Source organism: Grampus griseus (genome assembly GCF_964374135.1).
Source record: "Grampus griseus genome assembly, chromosome: 15".
NCBI classification, from domain to species: domain Eukaryota; kingdom Metazoa; phylum Chordata; class Mammalia; order Artiodactyla; family Delphinidae; genus Grampus; species Grampus griseus.
The window spans coordinates 74,672,360-74,692,724 of NC_139009.1; the positions used below are offsets into that span (position 1 = coordinate 74,672,360).

The 20,365-nt window shown below is 46.6% G+C and overlaps 1 protein-coding gene across 3 annotated transcripts in view; it reads right to left on the reverse strand.

Moving 5' to 3' along the window:
• Window positions 1-355: 355 nt before the first annotated feature.
• Window positions 356-20,365, reverse strand: part of ST3GAL5 (ST3 beta-galactoside alpha-2,3-sialyltransferase 5) — a 49,568-nt gene continuing 29,558 nt past the window's right edge. For all 3 annotated transcript variants that reach the window (XM_082672050.1, XM_082672051.1, XM_082672052.1), the window contains 4 exons: window positions 11,238-11,581; window positions 7,364-7,550; window positions 5,744-5,902; window positions 356-1,569 (listed from right to left, as the gene is read on the reverse strand). In XM_082672050.1, coding sequence (XP_082528176.1) covers window positions 1,321-1,569; window positions 5,744-5,902; window positions 7,364-7,550; window positions 11,238-11,581 — 939 coding nt within the window. In that variant the 3' untranslated portion in view covers window positions 356-1,320. The remainder of the gene's footprint in view (window positions 1,570-5,743; window positions 5,903-7,363; window positions 7,551-11,237; window positions 11,582-20,365) is intronic.

Here is a 20,365-nt window from a genome sequence, read left to right on the forward strand (position 1 = left end):
AGGCTGCTCTGAGCTTGACCCCAGAACCCTGGAGATCCAAGGGACTCATTCAGAGCTATGACCTGGCTCCTTGCCCCGCATATGCCGAGGAGCCGGCAGATGCGGGAGCCATCGGCCTGGCCTGGGAGTCAAGAGCTGCACCGGGGGCTGTGGGAGAAATAGAATTGGGGGAGGGGCGGCAGTAGCAGCCAGCGGAGGAGACCCCTTCATCCCCCAGCCTTCCTCACAGGCATCTGCAGTGAGGTCCTGACTAGCAGTGGCATCCAAGAAGGACATTTTAGCTAGACTTATAAACTTATTTTCTGGGGGAAAAAAAAAAAGCACTCAAATTAACTAGACTGTAAGAGTTCCTCAAAAGCTTTTATTCTTTTTTTTTTTTTTTTGGACCAGCACACTGCCTGGTACACACTGCCAAGGAGGCATTCAAAAAAAAAAAAAACGTTTTTTCTTAAACAGGCAATTTATAACACGGGGAAGACTTCATTTCAGTGTTTCAGAAAACATGATTATTCCTGGAAAGAGTTTATTTCTCTACGACTCTGGAGAACAGAGGTTTTGTCCTAATTTTTATAAGCCACCTCAGACAGACAATGGAATAATCTGGATTAACATTTAAGTGTTTGGAAGGCAGTTAAAAACTCTCAAGAAATCCAAGAGTTGTCCGCCTGGGGCAGCGTTGCAGTACTCGGAGGACACAGAAAATGTCTCTGTGTCCCTCCTTGACCTGGGACCTGCAGGACAGCTCCCCTGCTTGATTCCTACAAGTCTTCCTGCAGAAGGCAGATCAACAGAGAGGGACGGTGAACTTCTCCGACCGGCCCAGGCCTCATGCAGCAGCATGGCCCAACCAGTCCCAGTGGTTTAGCTACCCAGCACGTCACCCTGGAAGTGCTTCCGACATCTGTCCCACCGAACAGACTAACAGAGAACCAGAGTCAGGCATTCAGGGCTGTCATCAAAGGAGTCGCCTCCCTTCTTCCACATAATGACCTGGGATTCTATGTGCAGTAGACATGAACAGAGTTTTTACAAATTAAATAACTTTCTTAAAATACAATAAAACATCATTACATACAATTCTCTTTGGAAAGTCTTTCCCATTCTCAAAATTAACTTCCAAATTTTTGTGCAAAAACACTGGCTTCAAATAAATAGGGAAAAAAAGTGGGAAGAACAGAACTTTTTGTATTGTTTTTGTTTTTTAAATTAAAAGTTAAAAAACACCAGCTGCACTTCAAAGTTCTTGCAGGACGCGTCAAGAAGGCTGTGAAAAACAGCCCTCCTGGTCAGAACTGCATTTTCAAGTGAGGTTTTCTGGGTTCAAAATTCACAATGGATGCCTCCGCTGAGATCCCTCACCACGCCCTCTCTGACCAGCTTCAGGAGGAACCCCGTCTCTGTGGTCACATTGTGCATGGTCTGAAAGTTCATGGCAGCCATACAGAGATTGTCAAAGTAGTGCAAAGGTGTTCTGGGTTGGCTGAGGTCATAGCCAAAGCCTGCCAAACTGACTTCATCGCACAGATGCGTGGCTAAGACAACGGCAATGACACCAATCGTGGGGACGTTCTGGAAAGGAGAAAAGACAAAAAAAAAAAAAAAAGGTCTTAGCACAAGTCGCTGCTTTACAGGTAGGCTACATGCCATGCAAAGTGATGAAAGTGGCACTGGGGGCTGCAATTTTATACATCACACAATTTCAAATATCACCCAATTCTAAAGTCTGACTTGCCATCCAGGTCAGGAATCTAGACTCTAAATCATGGTCTGTGATGTGAATTCTTTTAACACACAAGCAAGAGGCAGCCTGGCAGGTCCTGCTGCACCAAGCTAAAAGGTGTTCTTTCTAAAACTTCCACCCACCGGTCCTGCACAGAAGGACCATAATAGCAAGACTAACCCATTTCCTCTCTCATGCGACAAACGTCTACAAGGTCTGCTCTGGGACAAGTGGCCACAGCCCTTCTCCGGACATGGTTTGGGAACCCGTCCCGTCTTGGCTGGCTCCTGTACAGCCTCTGCCTGAGAACAGAGCGGGCTCAGCTCTCGTTGGTGAAGACTGTTTTCACCCCTTACTTGTGAAGACAGTCTTACTTCACCCCTACTTGCCTTTCTGGCAAATAACACCCCCAGGCCATTTTCACACGTCCTGCAGCTCAGCCAGTTTCTGCTGGCTCTCTGTTCAGGCAAGTACATTTTTCGCCTCAAATTACGGGCTTTCACATTTGTTTTTTCCAAAATGTACCCCTGCTGACTTCGGCCTAGAATGCCAGATGTCCAGAATTTTGTATTCTGACTGTATCACCACTCCCTCTTCACGTCCAACATCTTGCCACTTGTACATCTGGAATTGGTTCTCTGGATCTCCCTCACAGACTTGGGTAAAGACAGCACACAGGGCGGCAGACAGGAATACGGAAAGCCCTGCAGTGCCTAAGCCCTCCTTGGAGACTGCTGCCCATCTAGTACTTGATATTCTCTTGTATCGTCTTTCATGTGCAAATATACGTCCTTGGTTCATCTCAGCCGAGCCTGTGACTTCCATAACCAGCTCTCCTTTTCTGTAAACTGGAACAACAGTGAACCTTTCACAGTTCAGAGATTAAGGTGGGAATAGCGAACATCCAGGGAACCCATCATTTGATAAAAACTGCTTCCTGCTCCCCAGTGTGTCCCGTCTACCTCTCAAAGCCAACCTCCCTTATTAAAAAGGAACTCAACAGTCATTTTACATGTTTGGAAATAAAAACCAAGGGAAATTGACCCTAAAGAAGCCAGCCTCCTGTTTGGGCTTAGGACTCTAAGGCAGTGTGTCCTGTCTTCTCCACCTGCGGCAGCTCGGCACACAGCACCTTAGGAGTACCCATCGGTGTCTGTGGAGGAGTATATAGGGGTAATGCATGGAGAGAAACTCAGAAACTATCAAAAGCTCCCCAGAGCACGTTATCTCCAGAACACGTCCCCCAAGAGCAGCCCTCACTGTCCAACAGGCTTCTCTGTCTGCTGGGAGGGCAGATGCATGAGGGAGTTTCTGACGATGCAATTTTAGATCAGAAGCCATCTTCCAAGTTACTGTTTTTATCCAAAAGAAGAATACCATTTTGACAATGATAAAAAATAAGCAAATATTCAATTCAAATGATAAATTATAAAGTAGAATGTAAAAGACTCCTATAGACTCACTCTCCAGAGAAGGGCATTCTTCACAGTTTGGTCATTCTTTCCAAGCTTTTTCCTATGCAACTATATATACATTTTTAGTTTTTAAACAAAAACGGGAATAAATGTTCTGTAACTTGATTTTCTTGCTTAATACATTGTGGAGGTGTTTTCATATCTATTAGTTTTTCTTCATCCTCGACAGTCACACGATATTGCATCGACTATACCATAACGTTTAAACAATTCTCTAATGATGAATGTTTAGGCTGTTTTTAGTCCTTTGCTATCAATGCTACGATGAACATCCTAGAATAGCCTTGCAGATTTTCTCTAATTTCCTTCTAATAAAATTTTTAGAGTCAAATTGCGGGGTCAAAGACTATTCATATATATATATATATTTTTTTTTTGCGGTACGCGGGCCTCTCACTGCTGTGGCCTCTCCCGCTGCGGAGCACAGGCTCTGGACGCGCAGGCTCAGTGGCCATGGCTCACGGGCCCAGCCGCTCCGCGGCATGTGGGATCCTCCCGGACCGGGGCACGAACCCGTGTCCCCTGCATCAGCAGGCGGACTCTCAACCACTGCGCCACCAGGGAAGCCCAAGACTATTCATGTTTTAAAGTGATATATGTATTGCCAAACCACCATCCGGAAAAAGTGCCAACTTATAATTCTACCTACATTCCTGCCAAACAAGGACATTATCAAGCTTTTAAATCTCTGCTAAGAAAACAGGCAAAAAATGTCACTGTGGCTCTAATTCGCTTTTACTTGATTACTGGTGAAGATGAACATTTTATCATGTATTCCTGGGCTGTACTAATTTCTTGTGTGAAATGTCTGTTCATATCCTTTCCTCATTTCTTTATTGGCTCATCTTTTTCTTTTTGATTTAATAAGATCTCTAAATGCTTTGAGAATATTTACTCTGTGATTTCTATGATAAATTTTCCCCCACTAACTTTGTTTCTGATACCCTTCGCCATTCAGCAATTTCGTATTTCACGTAATTAAATCTGTCCATTTTTTAAAGGTTATTTTTAAAATAAAATCGACCTGCAAGCCAACAAATGAGCATCTGCCTGTGTTTAAAAAAAATACTATGGAATCTAATAAAGAAACGGGGCAGTTTAAAAGATACAGAAATCTAAGTGCACTTATAGTGAAACCTCTTTATAACTTAGTTTAAGAATCTTGCCAAAGTATGTTGTCTTTTTTATAAAATTGTTTTGTTAAAAGTGATGCCAACAGGTTAAAAGTTGTAAGCCCACATTCCGGAGGAACCCATGTGCTCTGTGTGGGAGAGCCCAGCTAAAGCCAATCAGAGACCCGACAGTCACTGGTCGGGGGTAGGGCTGCTCTCCTATGAGAGGGAAAACACATCACGGGTTCTGGACACGTTCCTGCAATGGGCAGAAACTACATGGCCCTCCTGGGCTCCCCATGGATGGAGAGGCCAGAGCCCTGGAGGAAAACGGCGGACTGAGAAGGGAACAGCTTCCACTATGTGAACCATTTCACCCGAGCTGGGTGTTCAAGCCTGAAGTTGGAGCCAGAGTTGGATTTAGCTCTTACTGATCGCAGTGAAGAACTAGGTTTTTGTTTTTAAGGAGACTATTCAGGTATTTGTTTTCCTTAACAAGCACAGAATTCTTCCTTTAAAATTTACACAGTTGTGTTAAAGCATCTTTTTAATTAGAATTTGATTCAAAGGGCAAATAGAAGACCCTGCTCATCTGCCTATTGGATGAGGACCCCTGAGTCTAGCTCCATTTGCAAATTGCACCCTGAACCAGCCCCATTTCCTAGGAGGTATCTCAGGCCCCCAGTGTGGGTTGCAGTCCCCATGTTTCAAAATTCCTTGCTTTTCCTTAAATATAAATGTTTTGCTTAAACCATTTCCACTGCTTTTAAAAAAGTTTTATTTAAAGACACAGGTTTAGCTATTCAGATCATGAAGAAACAGGTAATAAAGGCACCTCCGCCCAGTAGCAACACAGGCTAATTGCAGGTAAAGAATCTACCGCAGTGAACAGCCTATAGCACCAAGGTTCTCAGAGCAGGCTGAAAAATAAAAATCACCCAGGGAACTCTGAAAATCCCAATGTACAGACCATAACATAGACAGATTAAATCAGAATGTCTGGGGTGGGATCCAGGCATCAACTGAAAAGCACTGCTCTCACCTATAAAGTGAGGATAAACGTCAATTTTCACCCAAGTGGCCTGTAGAGTCAAAATGTAAAGAACTTTCTGATCACCGAAGTTCCTTTCAGTGTCCTGCAGCTAATTATATGGAATCCTGGAGTAAGAATACCTTAAATAATATCTCAGTGACCGAAGTGCTAACGTGCCGACTGTACTAGTCAGATGAGCCACCAGGAGTGGGGGGATCAATCAGTGGGGAGCCCTAAGGTGAAGATGTAGAGAGGGAAAAACACATGGAACATCTAATCAATGACTAGGTTTCACCCCCGGAAGATGCTTCTGGGTATACAGCTGAGCCTAACTGAAAGCTGTATAGGTGCCTCCTTTCCAACACAGAGAAGAACAGTTAAGTTTCAGTAGCGACAAAAATACCTTATCTCGGCCCCAGAACCTTGACTGAGGCTCTGAGTATCGAAGGATGTCAAAGGCAGTCTCTTTGATGATAACCGGATTCAAAATCCTGAACTGTTTTGGCTGGAGTGGGATTTTTTCCGCCACCTGCTTCCAAAAGAAGAGTCGCACCCAAAACGGCTAAGGAAAGAAAGCAAGCGATCGTTAGGGGGATTTAATCAAGTCATCTTATCAGTGGAGCGGGCAGAGCGCATCCCCTGCTAATGAGGCCAGAACCGTGGGTGTGGCCCCTTGTGGGTTTGTAGGCTGCATTCTGTGGCCAAGTCACAGATCTATGCAAATCCAGTACCTCAACTCAGGCAAGCAACTCTAAGGATCTGATCTATGAAGGTGGCACTGGACAAGGAAAGGAACTGCAGAAGCAGCTCTTATTGATTTGGGGAAGAAATTCTTCAGGTAATGACCTGAGATAGTCAGCCTTTTTAGGATCCAAAGCCACCATTTTGCCCAGGGAAAACCAAGCAAACAGATCCAATTCGAGGGTATGAAGTGTTCTGGGTGCCCCGCCTGTGCTCAGGCCCCCACCACGCACCCCCTTCTCCACTTACTCCACTTCCTAGTCCTGTGATGTCTCTTGGTAACTGACTGTAAGTCATTTCGTATGTGCTTCATCTTTCAACTAGAACAACTACCCAAGAGAAAATCCAGAGGACCACAGTAACCTGTACGGAATCGAGCTTTGGAGATACAAATTCTCCAGCACGTGAAGCTTCTGTGAAAAGTCTGATATGTCCTGTTAACTTTACAGTCAGCTGGTTTGTGCAAGTGCATATAAACGCACACACACTGCTTAACAGCTGACCTCTGGAATTCATTTCAACATAATGTGGGGGGCTGGGGGACTATAAAGTAAGGTGATAAGATTATTGTAAAGACAAAGAATAGGAATATGACCAAGTTGGGGCCATCTCCTCCACATCTGCCCCTCTGGAACGCCGTGAATTGACTCCAGCGAGAACACCACCAGGGGTTTCCCCGGTGGCGCACTGCATAAGACGCCGCGCTCCCCATGCAGGGGGCCCGGGTTCAATCCCTGGTCAGGGAACTAGATCCCACAGGCATGCCGCAACTAAGAGTTTGCATGCCGCAACTAAGGAGCCCGCCTGCCACAACTAACACCCAGCGCGGCCAAATAAATAAACATTAAAAAAAGAAAAAAAAAAAGAACACCACCAAAGCATTTTTGGAGAATCTCTTTGAAAATACTCTTCGGAGAATTTATGTATATTCTTCTGAATTGCCTCAATAATGGTTTATATTCATGCACATAAAACTAATTTCTGAAAATAGTCAGAAGCCCTGTAAATTCATGTCTGGTGAATGAGGTGGGTGGCCAACCTCAATGATAGCCATTTTGGTCCCAAGCTTGTTATTTCCACTAAGTAATGATCCCAGTTTCCACATGTGACTCAGTCAAGTTCTGAAAGCAATTTCCAGGGGAAGTTCTGAGGGGCTTCTACAAAGGGAGTGTTTATTTGAAAGCATGTGTGTTAGTTTAAAAATAAAAACCTGTTAATTCCAATCAGAGGCCCCTTCGCTTTTTACGGAGGCATATCTGATGGCTGAATTTCTAGTGCTTACCAGGGTTTCATTTTTGACCATCGCCTGAAGCCAGTTGAAGTCAACACTTTTAAATAAAACAGCAACAAACAAGTCATTGGAATAATATTCAAGGTCAGACAGTGGTGCACCCTCCGGATAAGTCATCCTTATAGTAGTTTTATTTCCAACATGCTCTGAATATCCTTCAACCGGTGCACTGTTTAACCTATTTAAGTAAAAAGGACAAAGACAAACTGACATTAACCACTTTAACACATGCCAAATTCCTGCAGCGTGTTTTCCACATTTTTTTAGGACTGGGAACGAGGGTGTGGTTGGGGGGTAGGGCACCCCTCCCAGCAGCCCTGTCATCCCTCAGCTCTGCCCTTTCCAGGTGCTTGATGAACGCAGTCTTCAGTCTGCAAGAGACTCCCGTATCCAATTTCTGAATGACAAGCAATTCCATCTAGTCCTGCCACTTTAAGCCAACCCAAACACATTACACTCTGGGCACTAGTAATGTTTCCTTGAAAGCTTCCCATTGTGCTTAGATATTAGTGGTTCTTGCCAGAATTTCAAAAAGGGAATCAAAAAAGAAAACCTAAAAACCGGGGAAAGGCAGACACAAACCATAGTTATATATAGACAGGGATGGGCCCGAGGAGGGCACTGGGTCCAAGTGCAACCTGGTCTTAAATTAAAGCAGGAATTTGGGGCACTCAGAACTGTTAGATCAATGAAGGCTTTGCCAGGGTGGATGCTCTGGGGAAAATGCTAAGAATTCTTCCCAAAGCAGTACCACTCACACAGGTACACAGTTTTGAAATCTCAAAAAAAGTCTGTTTGGTTCTTTCCCTGTATTATCACACCTGTACAAACCTTTCTTTTCTATTCCACCATCACTTCCTCTTCCAGAACTCAGATACCTAACTCCTGGATTATTAAAAGCTATTATTAGGGCTTCCCTGGTGGCGCAGTGGTTGGGAGTCCGCCTGCCGATGCAGGGGACACGGGTTAGTGCCCGGATCCCGGAGGATCCCACATGCCGCGGAGCGGCTGAGCCCGTGGGCCATGGCCGCTGAGCCTGCGCATCCGGAGCCTGTGCTCCGCAACGGGAGAGGCCACAGCAGTGAGAGGCCCGCGTACCGCAAAAAAAAAAAAAAAAAAAAAAAAAAAAAAAAGCTATTATTAGACATGACAACTAAATGCACGGCATGATCCTGGATGAGGAATTTTCTTTTTCTTTTCCTTTCTTTCTATTTTATTACTTATTTATTTTTGGCTGCATTTTTTTGGTCTTCGTTGCAGCACACAGGCTTTCTCTAGTTGTGGCGAGCAGGGGCTACTCTTCGTTGCGGTGCATGAGCTTCTCATTGCGGTGGCTTCTCTTGCTGTGGAGCAAGGGCTCTAGGTGAGCAGGCTTCAGTAGCTGTGGCACGTGGGCTCAGTAGTTGTGGCGCACGGGCTTAGTTGCTCCGTGGCATGTGGGATCTTCCTGGACCAGGGCTTGAACCCGTGTCCCCTGCCTTGGAGGCAGATTCTTAACCACTGTGCCACCAGGGAAGCCCTCTTTTCCTTTCTTTTTAAATAATGGACACGACTGGAATAACTGGTGAAGTCTGAATAAGGACTGTAGCTAAGGTCTGTACGGCATCAGTGTTAATTCCCTAATTCTGAATATCGTCATGCGGTTCTATAAGAGAATGTCCTTGTTCTTAAGAAATGCACACTGAAGTATTTAGGGGTAAAGAAGGAGTTTGAGATGTGTAACTAACTCTTAAAGGGTTCAGAAAAGAATAATAGTATATAAAGAGAGAAAATTATAAAGCCAGTGTGATACAGCGTTATCAACTGAGGAGACTGGGAAAAGCGTGAATGGGAGTTCTTTGTACTACTCTTGCAACTTCCCTGTTAAGTTCAGAATTGCTTTAAACCTAAAAGGTACCCCGGGGGGGAGAGGTCAATTGGGAGACTAGGATTGACATATACATACTACGATATATAAAACAGGTAACTAATAGGGACCGACTGTATAGCACAGGGAACTCTACTCAATACTCTGTAATGACCTATATGGGAAAAGAATCTAAAAAAGAGTGGAGATATATATATATATATATATATATACACACACACAGCTGATTCACTTTTCTGTACAGCAGAAACTACCACGGCATTGTAAATCAACTATACTCCAATAAAAATTAATTTTAAAAATAAATAAATAAAATAAAAGTTACCCCAAAGAAGTTTTTCAACTGATCTCCATCATAATCAGTCTAAGTCCCCTTCCTTGGTCCCCAGTGCTCTGTGTCCCCCAGTGCCTGTGCCTGAAGTCCATGCTGTCCAGTCTGGCCTCACCATCACTGCGCATCGAGCCACCTGCCCAGCCCCCTTTCCCTCTCCCAGGCCCTCGTTCCTCCTGCCAGGTAAGCTTCCCCATCCAGATCTCCTGGCCACCTCCTTCCTAAAGGGCTAAATGCCACCATTCTTCAAGGTCAGCTCAAGGCCGCCCTTCTCTTCCACTGCATCTCTCCTCTGGACCGGAGTGCGCACCCCAGTTTCTTACCTCTTCTCCTCCCGTATATCGGTCGTACACCATTAGAAGGGCATATGGGGTCCTGTCTGCCTCCCCCAGTGCTGCCTGTGCACAGCTGATCATTCAGCTGCTTACATAGAGTCAGGGTGAGGTTCTGGAAGCCTCAAAACCCTGCATTCGGAATGCTAGGCTCTGGCCTGGACTCTGTGCCCTACAGTGTCTCTGTGTCCTCATGCCTGACACTGGCTAAGGGGATGGCTTCACTGTGGAACGAGAACATCCAGGGCACGTGACAGTGTCGGGCACACAGGAAGCACTCAGAGAAAGGAAGCAGTTCCCTCCTCCTTCACCCCACCAAAGCCCACAACCCCACTCCCACACCCTCACTTCCCACCTTTCACCTGAAAACGTAGTTCTTGTTTCTTCTATCTCTTGGCCCTTACAAACGTCTGGTTCTTTCCTACAAACATCTTACACCCTGTGTCCTTTCCTCCTTAGCTTCCTACACATTCTCCCAAAATAGCTGCTAACATGTACTGAGCATCTACCCAATTCTGACACTGTTCCAAGTGCTTTACATCTAGATGTGAACTCGTTTTGTTTTCACAGTCACCCTGTAAGGTCTGTGCCATCACTGCCCCCATTTACAGATGAGGAAACGGAGGCACAGGACAGTGAGGAAACGGAGGCACAGGACAGCGAGGAAACTTGCCCGAGGTCACAGCTACTGGGGCTAAAGGCATTATGGGGATCTAGCACCACTTTCAGGCTCAGAATATCTGAGATGGATCTTGTCATCCTCCCTCACTAGCCAGAGATTTTCCTCAACTTCTCCGTTTCTGACAGCGGTCCCACTAACGTCTCAGACCCCAGACTAGAAACCTTGGCGTCCCCTGACGTGACTGTCAAACTATCAGAAACTCCTGTAATGTAGGATGACTGCCTATTGCCTGTTATGTGGCTTTCAAACACCTCTGTGTGCTTTCTGGTCCCAACCGGTACCACCTTCCAGGGCTCACCTACCCCAAGCCCCACTCCCAGAAGCCAGGCGTCCCACGGACTCAAGCTCCCTGCACTGCCTCCTCCTCTGGGCCCTGCCTAGCACAGCCTTCCACCTTTGCTGGCTTATCTGAATCTACCGATCCTTCCAACCTTCACCTCCTCTGAAAGGGTTTTTACCAAAATTAGGGTCAGTACTGCACAGTTTGGGGCGTCCAATCCTTTCATGTCTTTGTTTCCACTTCTCAAACAGCGAGTCCCCTGCAGGCAGGGACATGTAGGGCTGCCTGGGTCCCTCCTGTTTTTGGTGCTGCCCTGACCCACAGCAGAGAACTAAAGTCCAGAGGGGAGAGGATGGTCTGAAAGCCAACGTACCTTATCACAACATCGAACTGGTTCAGGGCCCGGCCCAGCTCTAGCCCGTGGAGGATTCCACCACTTCCAATGACCACACAACGCCTGCAGCTCTTGGCTTTCAAGTGTGCAGGAAAGTCATGCTCGGGCAAGAGTTCCAAGAGGCTCTGGACTTTCTCGGAGAACTTGTGGAATCCGAAAGGAGGGTCGTACTTGTACTCGGCCTCGCTCCCTGCGGGGGCCTTCGTCACGAAAGGTGGCAGGTCCGAGGTGTACCTGTGCCTGAAGAGCTGCACCATCGACCTCTTGGCGAACTGGGGCCGGCATTCCTTCTGCAGGACTTCCTGGGCATACTGCTGGGCTCTCTGGAATGAAGCACACAGGCCTGAGCTTCAAAGGCTCTCAGGCATCATAAATTACTCTGACAGGTGACACTTTGTCCTGCGATGTTTGGTGTAGCTCCCTTGTGGATGACTGTCTTGTAACACAAAACGTCTGCTTTAGGGGGCTTCCCTGGTGGCGCAGTGGTTAAGAATCCACCTGCCGACGCAGGGGACACGGGTTCGAGCCCTGGTCCGGGAAGATCCCACATGCTGCAGGGCAACTAAGCCCGTGCGCCACAACTACTGATCCTGTGCTCTAGGGTCCTTGATCCACAACTACTGAGCCCACGTGCCACAACTACTGAGCCCACACGGCACAACTACCGAAGCCCGCGCGCCTAGAGCCCGTGCTCTGCAACCAGAGGAGCCACTGCAATGAGAAGACCTCGCACCGCAATGAAGAGTAGTCCCCCTCTAGCCCGCGCGCAGCAACAAAGACCCAATGCAGCCAAAAGCAAATAAATAAAATAAATAAATTTTAAAAAACAACAACAAAAATCTGCTTTAAAGAGTTAATTTATGCTAGAAACTTGAGGGGGAAACATGGGAGAAGCACATGACAAGGAGACAAACTCAACAAGGGTATTTATTTCACGGCACAAGTAGAACAGGAAGGACCCCCACCTCCTACCCTCCCAGCCTAAGCTGTTCAAATAAATTCCGGGTGTTCAAATAAATTTTGAACAAGATTTGAACAAATCTGAACAAATTTTCAAATAAATTTTGAACAAGTAAATTTTGAAGAAATTTTGAGGTGTTTAAGCTGTTCAAATTTGAGGTGTTTAAGATTTCATGTTTCATAAAATCCTGACATGGGAATTCCCTGGTGGTCCAGTGGTTAGGACTCTGTGCTTCCAATGCCGAAGGCCTGGGTTCGATCCCTGGTCGGGGAACTAAGATCCCGCAAATCGCGTGGTGTGGCCACACACACACACAAATCCTTACATGCGCTACAACGTGGATGAATCTTGAGGACATTATACTCAGTGAAATAAGCCAGCCACAAAAAGACAAATACTGTAGGACTCCATTTATAGACGGTATCTATCGGTCAAATTCGCAGAAATAGGAAGGACAGTAGTTACCAGGGGCTGAGGGGGAGGGGAAATGGGGAACTGCTGTTTAATGGGTAGAGTTTCAGTTCTGCAAGATGAAAATGTTCCAGAAATCTGTTTCACAACAATGTGAATATACTTAACAGGGCCAAACTATGCATTTAAAAATAATGAAGACGGTAAATTTTATGTGGGTTTCTTTTTTAAACACAATTAAAAAAAAATGATTTCCGGGACTTTACTGGCGGTCCTGTGGTTAAGACTCCGAGCTCCCAATGCAGGGGGCATGGGTTTAACCCCTGGTCAGGGAACTAAGATCCCACATGCTGTGCAGCACAGCCAAAAGAGAAAAAGATTTCCTATTTCAGGTTCCTGTCTAGTTGGATGAGAAACAGGCTTATTTATCAGAGGGAGTAATGCGCTTCACACAGTCTGGAATGGGAACCAGGTGTAACCTGCCACGGTGTCCGGTCAACAAAGAAGTTGCCTTGGTTTTGTATACCATCTTCCCTGCACGTTAATATTTTGCAACAACAAGAAATGACTGTTGAAGGCCAAGTACACTAGCCCGGCTGAACACAGCAAGACGCGGAGAAACAAGGGGCAGACACCCACTTGCCCCCCAGTCTGCCCTGGGCTCAGTCTGGCCAAATGCTGCCTCGGGATCACCTGGCAGCATCACTGTGCTTTCTGTCCTCATCGCCACAGCAGTCTTGGCCCTACCGTATCCCTCCTCCCACCAAGCTGCATGTGTGTGTGTGTGTGTGTGTGTGTGTGTGTGCGTGTGTGCGTGTGTCTGTGTGTGTGTGTGTTCCTCTATTTTATTTGCTGGGATATTTATTTTTAGGATTGAATATGTCTCTTGAACTGTGTCAGGACTATTATGAGGATTATTATTGCCATATACAGTTTTAAATGTTTGTCTCAACTATATTTTTCCTCAAAGTCTTGTCTGATTTTTGTATAATAAAATTTTTGTAGAAATAATAATCTTACTGCAGGAGAACCCCACTCCCTTTTCTTTAAATTACAGCTTCAAAAAGTTCTTAGTACTGGGAAGAGCACGCCGTCTACATCTTAAGAGTCTGGCCCCATGTCTGAAGAAGGGAATGGATTTTCTTTGAGCCTCAGAAGATGCCGCAGACACAAGGTCACTGTCTGAGGTCACCGGCACGACACCTAGGACGCCTCGCAAGACGGTCCTGAGCGTCTTCGCTTTGTGGGTTGCAGGTGGCACACCCAGGAAGAGGGCTGAGCTGGCAGGCTCACGTCGCCTGATCACCTCCCAAACCCCTACAATCCCAGCCTCTGCCCACAGAGAGCAGGTGACAAACACCACCACTGATACCTCGCGAGTTAGCATCTTCGCGAGGAAATCGGTCGTGACCCAGAACAGCCCCTGAGTGGAGGGCTCGCCCTGACCGGGCCTCCAGGTTGGTGACACTCTGCACCTACAGGCACTTAATGCCCAACTGGGGGGCAGGGCAAGCAGAGGAGCCACATGTACTATCCATACTTGTCTCTACACCCCGGGCCTGAGGGTTGTGAACAAGTTTTTAGAGAACAAAAGGTCTAATTCTTCACTATGGAAGGACATCCCAAGCATCTTGTTCTACAAATCTCCTGGGATGGAAATGAACATCCGAGAAGCGCCAAGAGACAGAAGCTTAGTGGCTGACTCAGGACTGGAGAGAGGTGTGAGGTGATGGAGCCGGACACCGGCGCACGACTTTCTGGGGCGCCAAATGTTCTAGTTTCATTTGGAAGGAGTGACATTTCATTCCGTTTCCATTCTGGCAAAGAGTTCCATCTCAGGCTTCAGACTTAATTTTCTAGACTGTGGAAAGAGCATCTTCTGATGGTGACCCCTCCCGTCCCTCCGCAGGTGCAGTCAATCAATCCCAGGGACAGTGTTCTAAATGCCACTGGAAATGGCCAAAGCCACAGCGATTCCTTTTCTTCTCTTGTTCCAACTTGTTTAAACACGTAACACGCCCCAGAAGCGTCTCAGCCTCCCTCCTTCCTCTTTCAGGTTTCAAAGCTCAGAAGAAAAATGCCTTGGGAGGACAGCTTGCCTCGTGGAGCTGCGGTCATGACCGCAAGCATCTCGACCTTCCTCTTCTCCACTGCAGACAGTGCCAAGCCTGGGAGCCGGAGCAGGCTGGAGAGGAAGGACGCAGTGGGGTCCGGATGGCATCCGTCTCGGATGAGAACCACTGGGAACCAGAGGACTGGTGACCTCCCCAAAGATACAGGAACCCCTCTTCTCCCAAATCGAAGCTCTTGTGAGCTTCATTTCTTGAAAGGCTTCAAGGCTGAGCTTGCTGGCTGCCCACAACTGAGAATAAACAGACATCAGGCAGTTTCAGTTGTCACTGATGTGGCGATGTACCACGGAAAACCACAATGTGAGAATCCCCTGAAGGATGTTAAACCACAATGTGAGAATCCCCTGAAGGGTATTAAAAAACGAATTTTCCTCAGTAAAAATCTCCATTTTCATTTCTACCCCGTAATTTTTAGGACAACCCTTCTCAGAAATATAGGTAAGTGGCATAATTCTTAGTAAAAGGCAATGTGTTCTTTTATTTATTGATTTAAACCCAGGACAGGGCACAGCATGTGGGATGAAGGAGAGTTTGGGGCCTGGAGCTGACTGGACCTGGGTAGGAGCCCAACTCCGCCACGGACCGCATGAACCGAGGGTATGACTTATGCAACGACACTTTCATTTCCACGTTTGTAAACTCTGGTTTAACTTCCATGAGTCAGCTGTCTGTAACTTTTACCGGTTAAAAGCAGAAAAATCTGAATAAACAAGTCACAGAGCGAACAGCACAGTAAAATCTCAGCCGATCAATGGTTGCCTCGGGCTGGTAGTTGAGGGCAGCGATTGACCACAGAAGGGGTGAGAGGGAATCTAACTTGTGTGCTGAAATGTTCTAAACAGGATTGTGGTGATGGTGTAAATTTAACTATAAATTTACTAACACTCCTCCAACTGGATGCTTAAAAGGTGGAAGTCTTAGGTATGTATATTTTATCACAATACACGGTTAAGAAGAAAACAATCAGACGATCTGGATCTAGACCCAGTTTCGGATCTCTTTATCAGTAAACTTGGTTAAAGCATGAACTTTAAGGCTTTTCAAGGCTTCAGTTTCCTCACCTGTATGAGACCACTGAAGGATGGTCTGGGAAAAGCAAGAGCAGGACCCAGGAGAGAAAGGGATCGGTTTGGAAGTGCGAGTGTCTGGACTGATTTAACTCAGCCCAGGGTTACTCTGCTTACTTTTTTTTTTTTTTTTGGGCCACACTGCGTTGCTTGCAGGATCTTAGTTCCCCGACCTAGGATCGAACCCGTGCCCCCTGCGCTGGGAACGCGGAGTCTTAACCACTGGGCCGCCAGGGGAGTCCTACTCTGCTGACTTTGGATATGTGAGTGTAGGTCTATGGAGTCACGGTGAAGACGTAAACTTGGCCATGATGAACCACACAGCCCAGGATGCAGTCCCCAGGGCGATGTGTGGTCTTTAGTTCCTAAGAGAAGGCCAAGTTCAAACTGGTGCTACCATGCGGTCTGAACCTAAATTGATGTGAATGTGCTCTTCACACATCTTTTTTTTTGTGGTACGCAGGTCTCTCACTGTTGTGGTCTCTCCCGTTGCGGAGCACAGGCTCCGGACGCGCAGGCTCAGCGGCCATGGCCCACGGGCCCAGCCGCTCCACGGCATGTGGGATCTTCCCGGACCGGGGCACGAACCCGTGTCCCCCGCATCGGCAGGCGGACTCCCAACCACTGCGCCACCAGGCAAACCCTTCACACATCTTTTAAGTGCAATTTCACATCTGCACCACATTCAAACTATCCAAGCATCCCTGCAGAGACCACTGTTCGTCTTTTTTCACAAATGGCACGTTCGGGGACATCTTTAAATAGAAAATATAAAACCCACAGCAAACATGGCCACACTTCCGCTGTATACATGCAGGCAGAATGCAACCAGGTGTTCAGAGTCCAGCAGGGTTATTGACCATTCAAGTCGTTGAATGTCATCAACAAAGCTCACAGGGCCCCACTCTCACGACCCTGAGACCCTCTTCTGCTAATACACAGCCACAATCATTCCGATTCGCCCAAACTCTCTTGGTAGTAAGGCTCAATCTCCACCGAAGCCTGGAGGCAGGGTTTTCTTTGTAGAGAGCTCACGCTGAACACCATCTCCCAGCCCTTCATACCAGCCGGCTTGCTGGCTACTTCCTCTATTCTGGGGATTTGAGAGAGGATTTCTCTTCTTGTTTAGGGACGTGTGACCAGATATCAAAGTCAGGAACTGCTCAGTGTGGCATTCAAGGCCTCTCACGCTCTGGCCCTGTCTCATTTTCAGTCTCATATCCTGCTACTCCCCACCCCAAATCCTCAGCAGTATCTAACTCTTGCTGTTCCTCTACTTTGCAAAGCCCGCTGAGACATGGGCTTTCTGCACACGCTGTCACGACCACTGTGAAAAGCAGGGCAATATGACAGAGTCAATAGTGCTAAAAAGCTACATTTTTTAAAAAAAAGTCTCAAGCAATAGAATAAAAGTCACCCCTCATTCCACCACGGTTAGAGCAGGCTTGCACTTTCTACTTTATTAATTTCTGAACGGAGACTTGCACAAACCTGTTTGACTTAACCGTGCCCCCGTTCCTCCTTCTTTCCACACCATTACGGGGGACTTTCTAATTGGAAAAAATAATGATCTTTTTAGAAGTCTTTCGGAAATGGGTTGACGTGGCTGTCACCGTGGGCTACCTCCTGGGTCTCCATTTCCTGTTCCTTCCTCTTCGGGAACCGTAGTGTCCTTCCTTCAGGCAGCCGTCACCCCTTCTCCACGCAGGCAGTGGGGCTTGGGAGGCTGATCTCACTCATCAGGTCCTTCCATCCCCCCATCAGGGACGAGTTAGGAATCCTTATTGGAGCCAGTCGGGACAGGGCACTAGCACCCACGAGAGGCTGTTACTGGCCCAGCAGTGAACTTAGGTTTAAAACTGGTCCCACCAGCCTTAAGGGGGGGACTCACATGCCATGGTTTAGGGGGAAAGAGAAGGGAGAGTCTGTTTACTGGGGGATAGGAAGAGTTGGATAGGAGGTATCTGTCCTATTCCTCAAAGGGATATTAAACTTAATGTACATAACTGAAAGTCCTCAAAGAATTGCCTGTTAAAATTTAACTGCGGATTTTCTGTGCAATCTGGAGTTCAAAGATGAGACACCGTGCTGAGGTTTGAGTAATATCTCTCCTCCCTCTGGAGTTCAATACATATAAGTACATATTCGTTAATGTAAAATGTTATCCCACAATCCCTATCTCCCAAGGGCTTGCCTGGAGGACAAATGGGGAAGACAAAACAGTTAAAGTACCACAGTGGTAACTGTCAAGATTAAGGTATGAGGGGGTTCCTAGAAGACAAGAGGGAAGGGTGATCGGAGAAGGATCTTAGGAAAAGTAAGCCCTGAGCTGAGATTTGATGTAAAAGATGAATAACAGAGAGGCAAAGGAAGGGCTCCAGGCAGAGAAGAAAGAATGCAGCAAATGCAAACTATTACAGAGAGAATGGATAAGCAACAAGGTCCTACTGTAGAGCACAAGGAACTATATTCAATACCCTGTGATACACCATAATGGAAAATATGAAAAAGAATATATGCGTGTGTGTGCGTGTGTATATATAAAATATAGAAAACTGAATCACTTTGCCATACAGCGGAAATTAACACAACAACATTGTAAATCAACTCTACTTCAATAAAATACATTAAAAAAAAACACACAACGCAGCAAACACAGAGTAAAGTGCTCAACAAAGATGCTGGGACAACTGGAAAGCCACAAGCAAAAGAATGAAGCTGGACCCTGACTTCACACCATATATAAAAAGTAGCTCAAAAGTGGATCAAAGGCCTACATATAAGAGCTACAACTAGAAAACTTTTAGAAGAAAACATTAGGCAATGGTTTCTTAGATATGACATCAAAAGCACAAGGAACAAAATGAAAAGTAGATAAACTGGACTTCATCAAAATTAGAAACTTGTGTGCTAAAAATGATACCATCAAAAAAAAGTAAAAAGACCACCCACAGAATGGGAAAAAAATAGTTGCAAATCATATATCTGATAAGGAACTGGTATCTAGAATATACAGAGAACACTTCAACAGCTCAATAATAAAAAGACAGGCCAATTAAAAATTGGGCAAAGAATCTGAATAGACATCTCTCCTTAGAAGACCTACAAATGGCCAAAGAGTACGTGAAAAGATGGTCAACATCATTAGTTATCTGATCAAAACCATAATGAGGAAGAAGGAAGCTCATTCAGAATAGGAAGAACCCAGGTTACGAAACCAGCCTACACTTTCCAGCCAGGTACTAGACGACTGCAGTGAACCACGGAATTCCAGGGCTGGAAGGGAGCACAAGGTCCTTGAGCCAACAACTGTCTGATGCCTGAGTTCTACCCCAAAATAGCTATCCTGGCTTTGGTCAAAGACCTCCAGAGATTTGCCACAAAGGTAGCTCAGTTTTTCCATCTTTGGACATCGTGGACCATCAAACCCTTCTCCTTGCGGCTTGGCTGTCACCCTTGACCCGAAGTTCTTCCAGTGAGGCCACCGGGGCAGGCTGACTCTCCCCCGGGCCAGGCCTCTGGCTTGTCGGCAGGAGCTGCCATGTGTCCTGCACTGGTCTTCTCTATGCAAATGTTCCCATCCCTTCAAAGGTTCCTCGGGGACAAGGTCTAGAATCTCTTCTCTGGTCCTTCTCAGAAATCACTAGGGAATTCCCTGGCGATCCAGTGGTGAGGGCTTGGTGCTTTCACTGCTGGGGCCCGGGTTCAATCCTGGGTTGAGGAACTAAGAGCCCGCAAGCCACGAGGTGGGGCCAAACAAATTTTACAAGTCACTAGAATTCCTTAGGGGAAACTTAAACAGACCACCACTGGCCTATTAATGTAGCTAAAAAGAAAACAGCTGTAGGCCGTCACAGCACAGTTGATGCAGACAGCGCTGGCCAGGCACGAAAACCACTAAGTTGATTTCACCCAAGGTGTTAGCAAACCACATCTTCTCCATCTATCTCACAAGTACACCCAGTGCTCTACTCTTGCACAGAGAGCTCACATCTCTCCTCAATTAACCCAGACTCGAGGGCAATGATCTCTGTTGTTGGTCAGGAGGTCAACGGCCTGATGAATGAAGTGGACAGGACAGAGGGGACGCACAGAGAATGCGGAGAAGTGTAGCGAAGGGACGAGTTCACAGATACCAGCAATCGTATATCACAGCGCCAAGTGTCAGCATTTCAGGGTTTTTCCAGGAGACAAAAAACAGAGACAGGATGTCTGCAAAGTTTATCCAAGCGAGCTGTGGAAGGCCTTGGAATTGAAAGGGATTTGGGAATGTCTGCAAGGCCAGCCGTTCGGGAGGGAAAGCCCGAGCGGATGATGCGGGACCACATCCTGCTCCAGCAGAGAGGAGGGGCTCATGCTGCCGAGATGAACTGAGTCGGCCAACATCTGAGGGACAGAAACAGCAGGGGAGGAAGGCCCCGTGATCAGCAAGACCCCTGAGACACAAGGGTTCTGCAAAGGCCAAGCTGTGCATGTATTAACTACAATACGCTCTTTTCATTTACATGTTTATACCTGTCTGTACTATGAAAAATG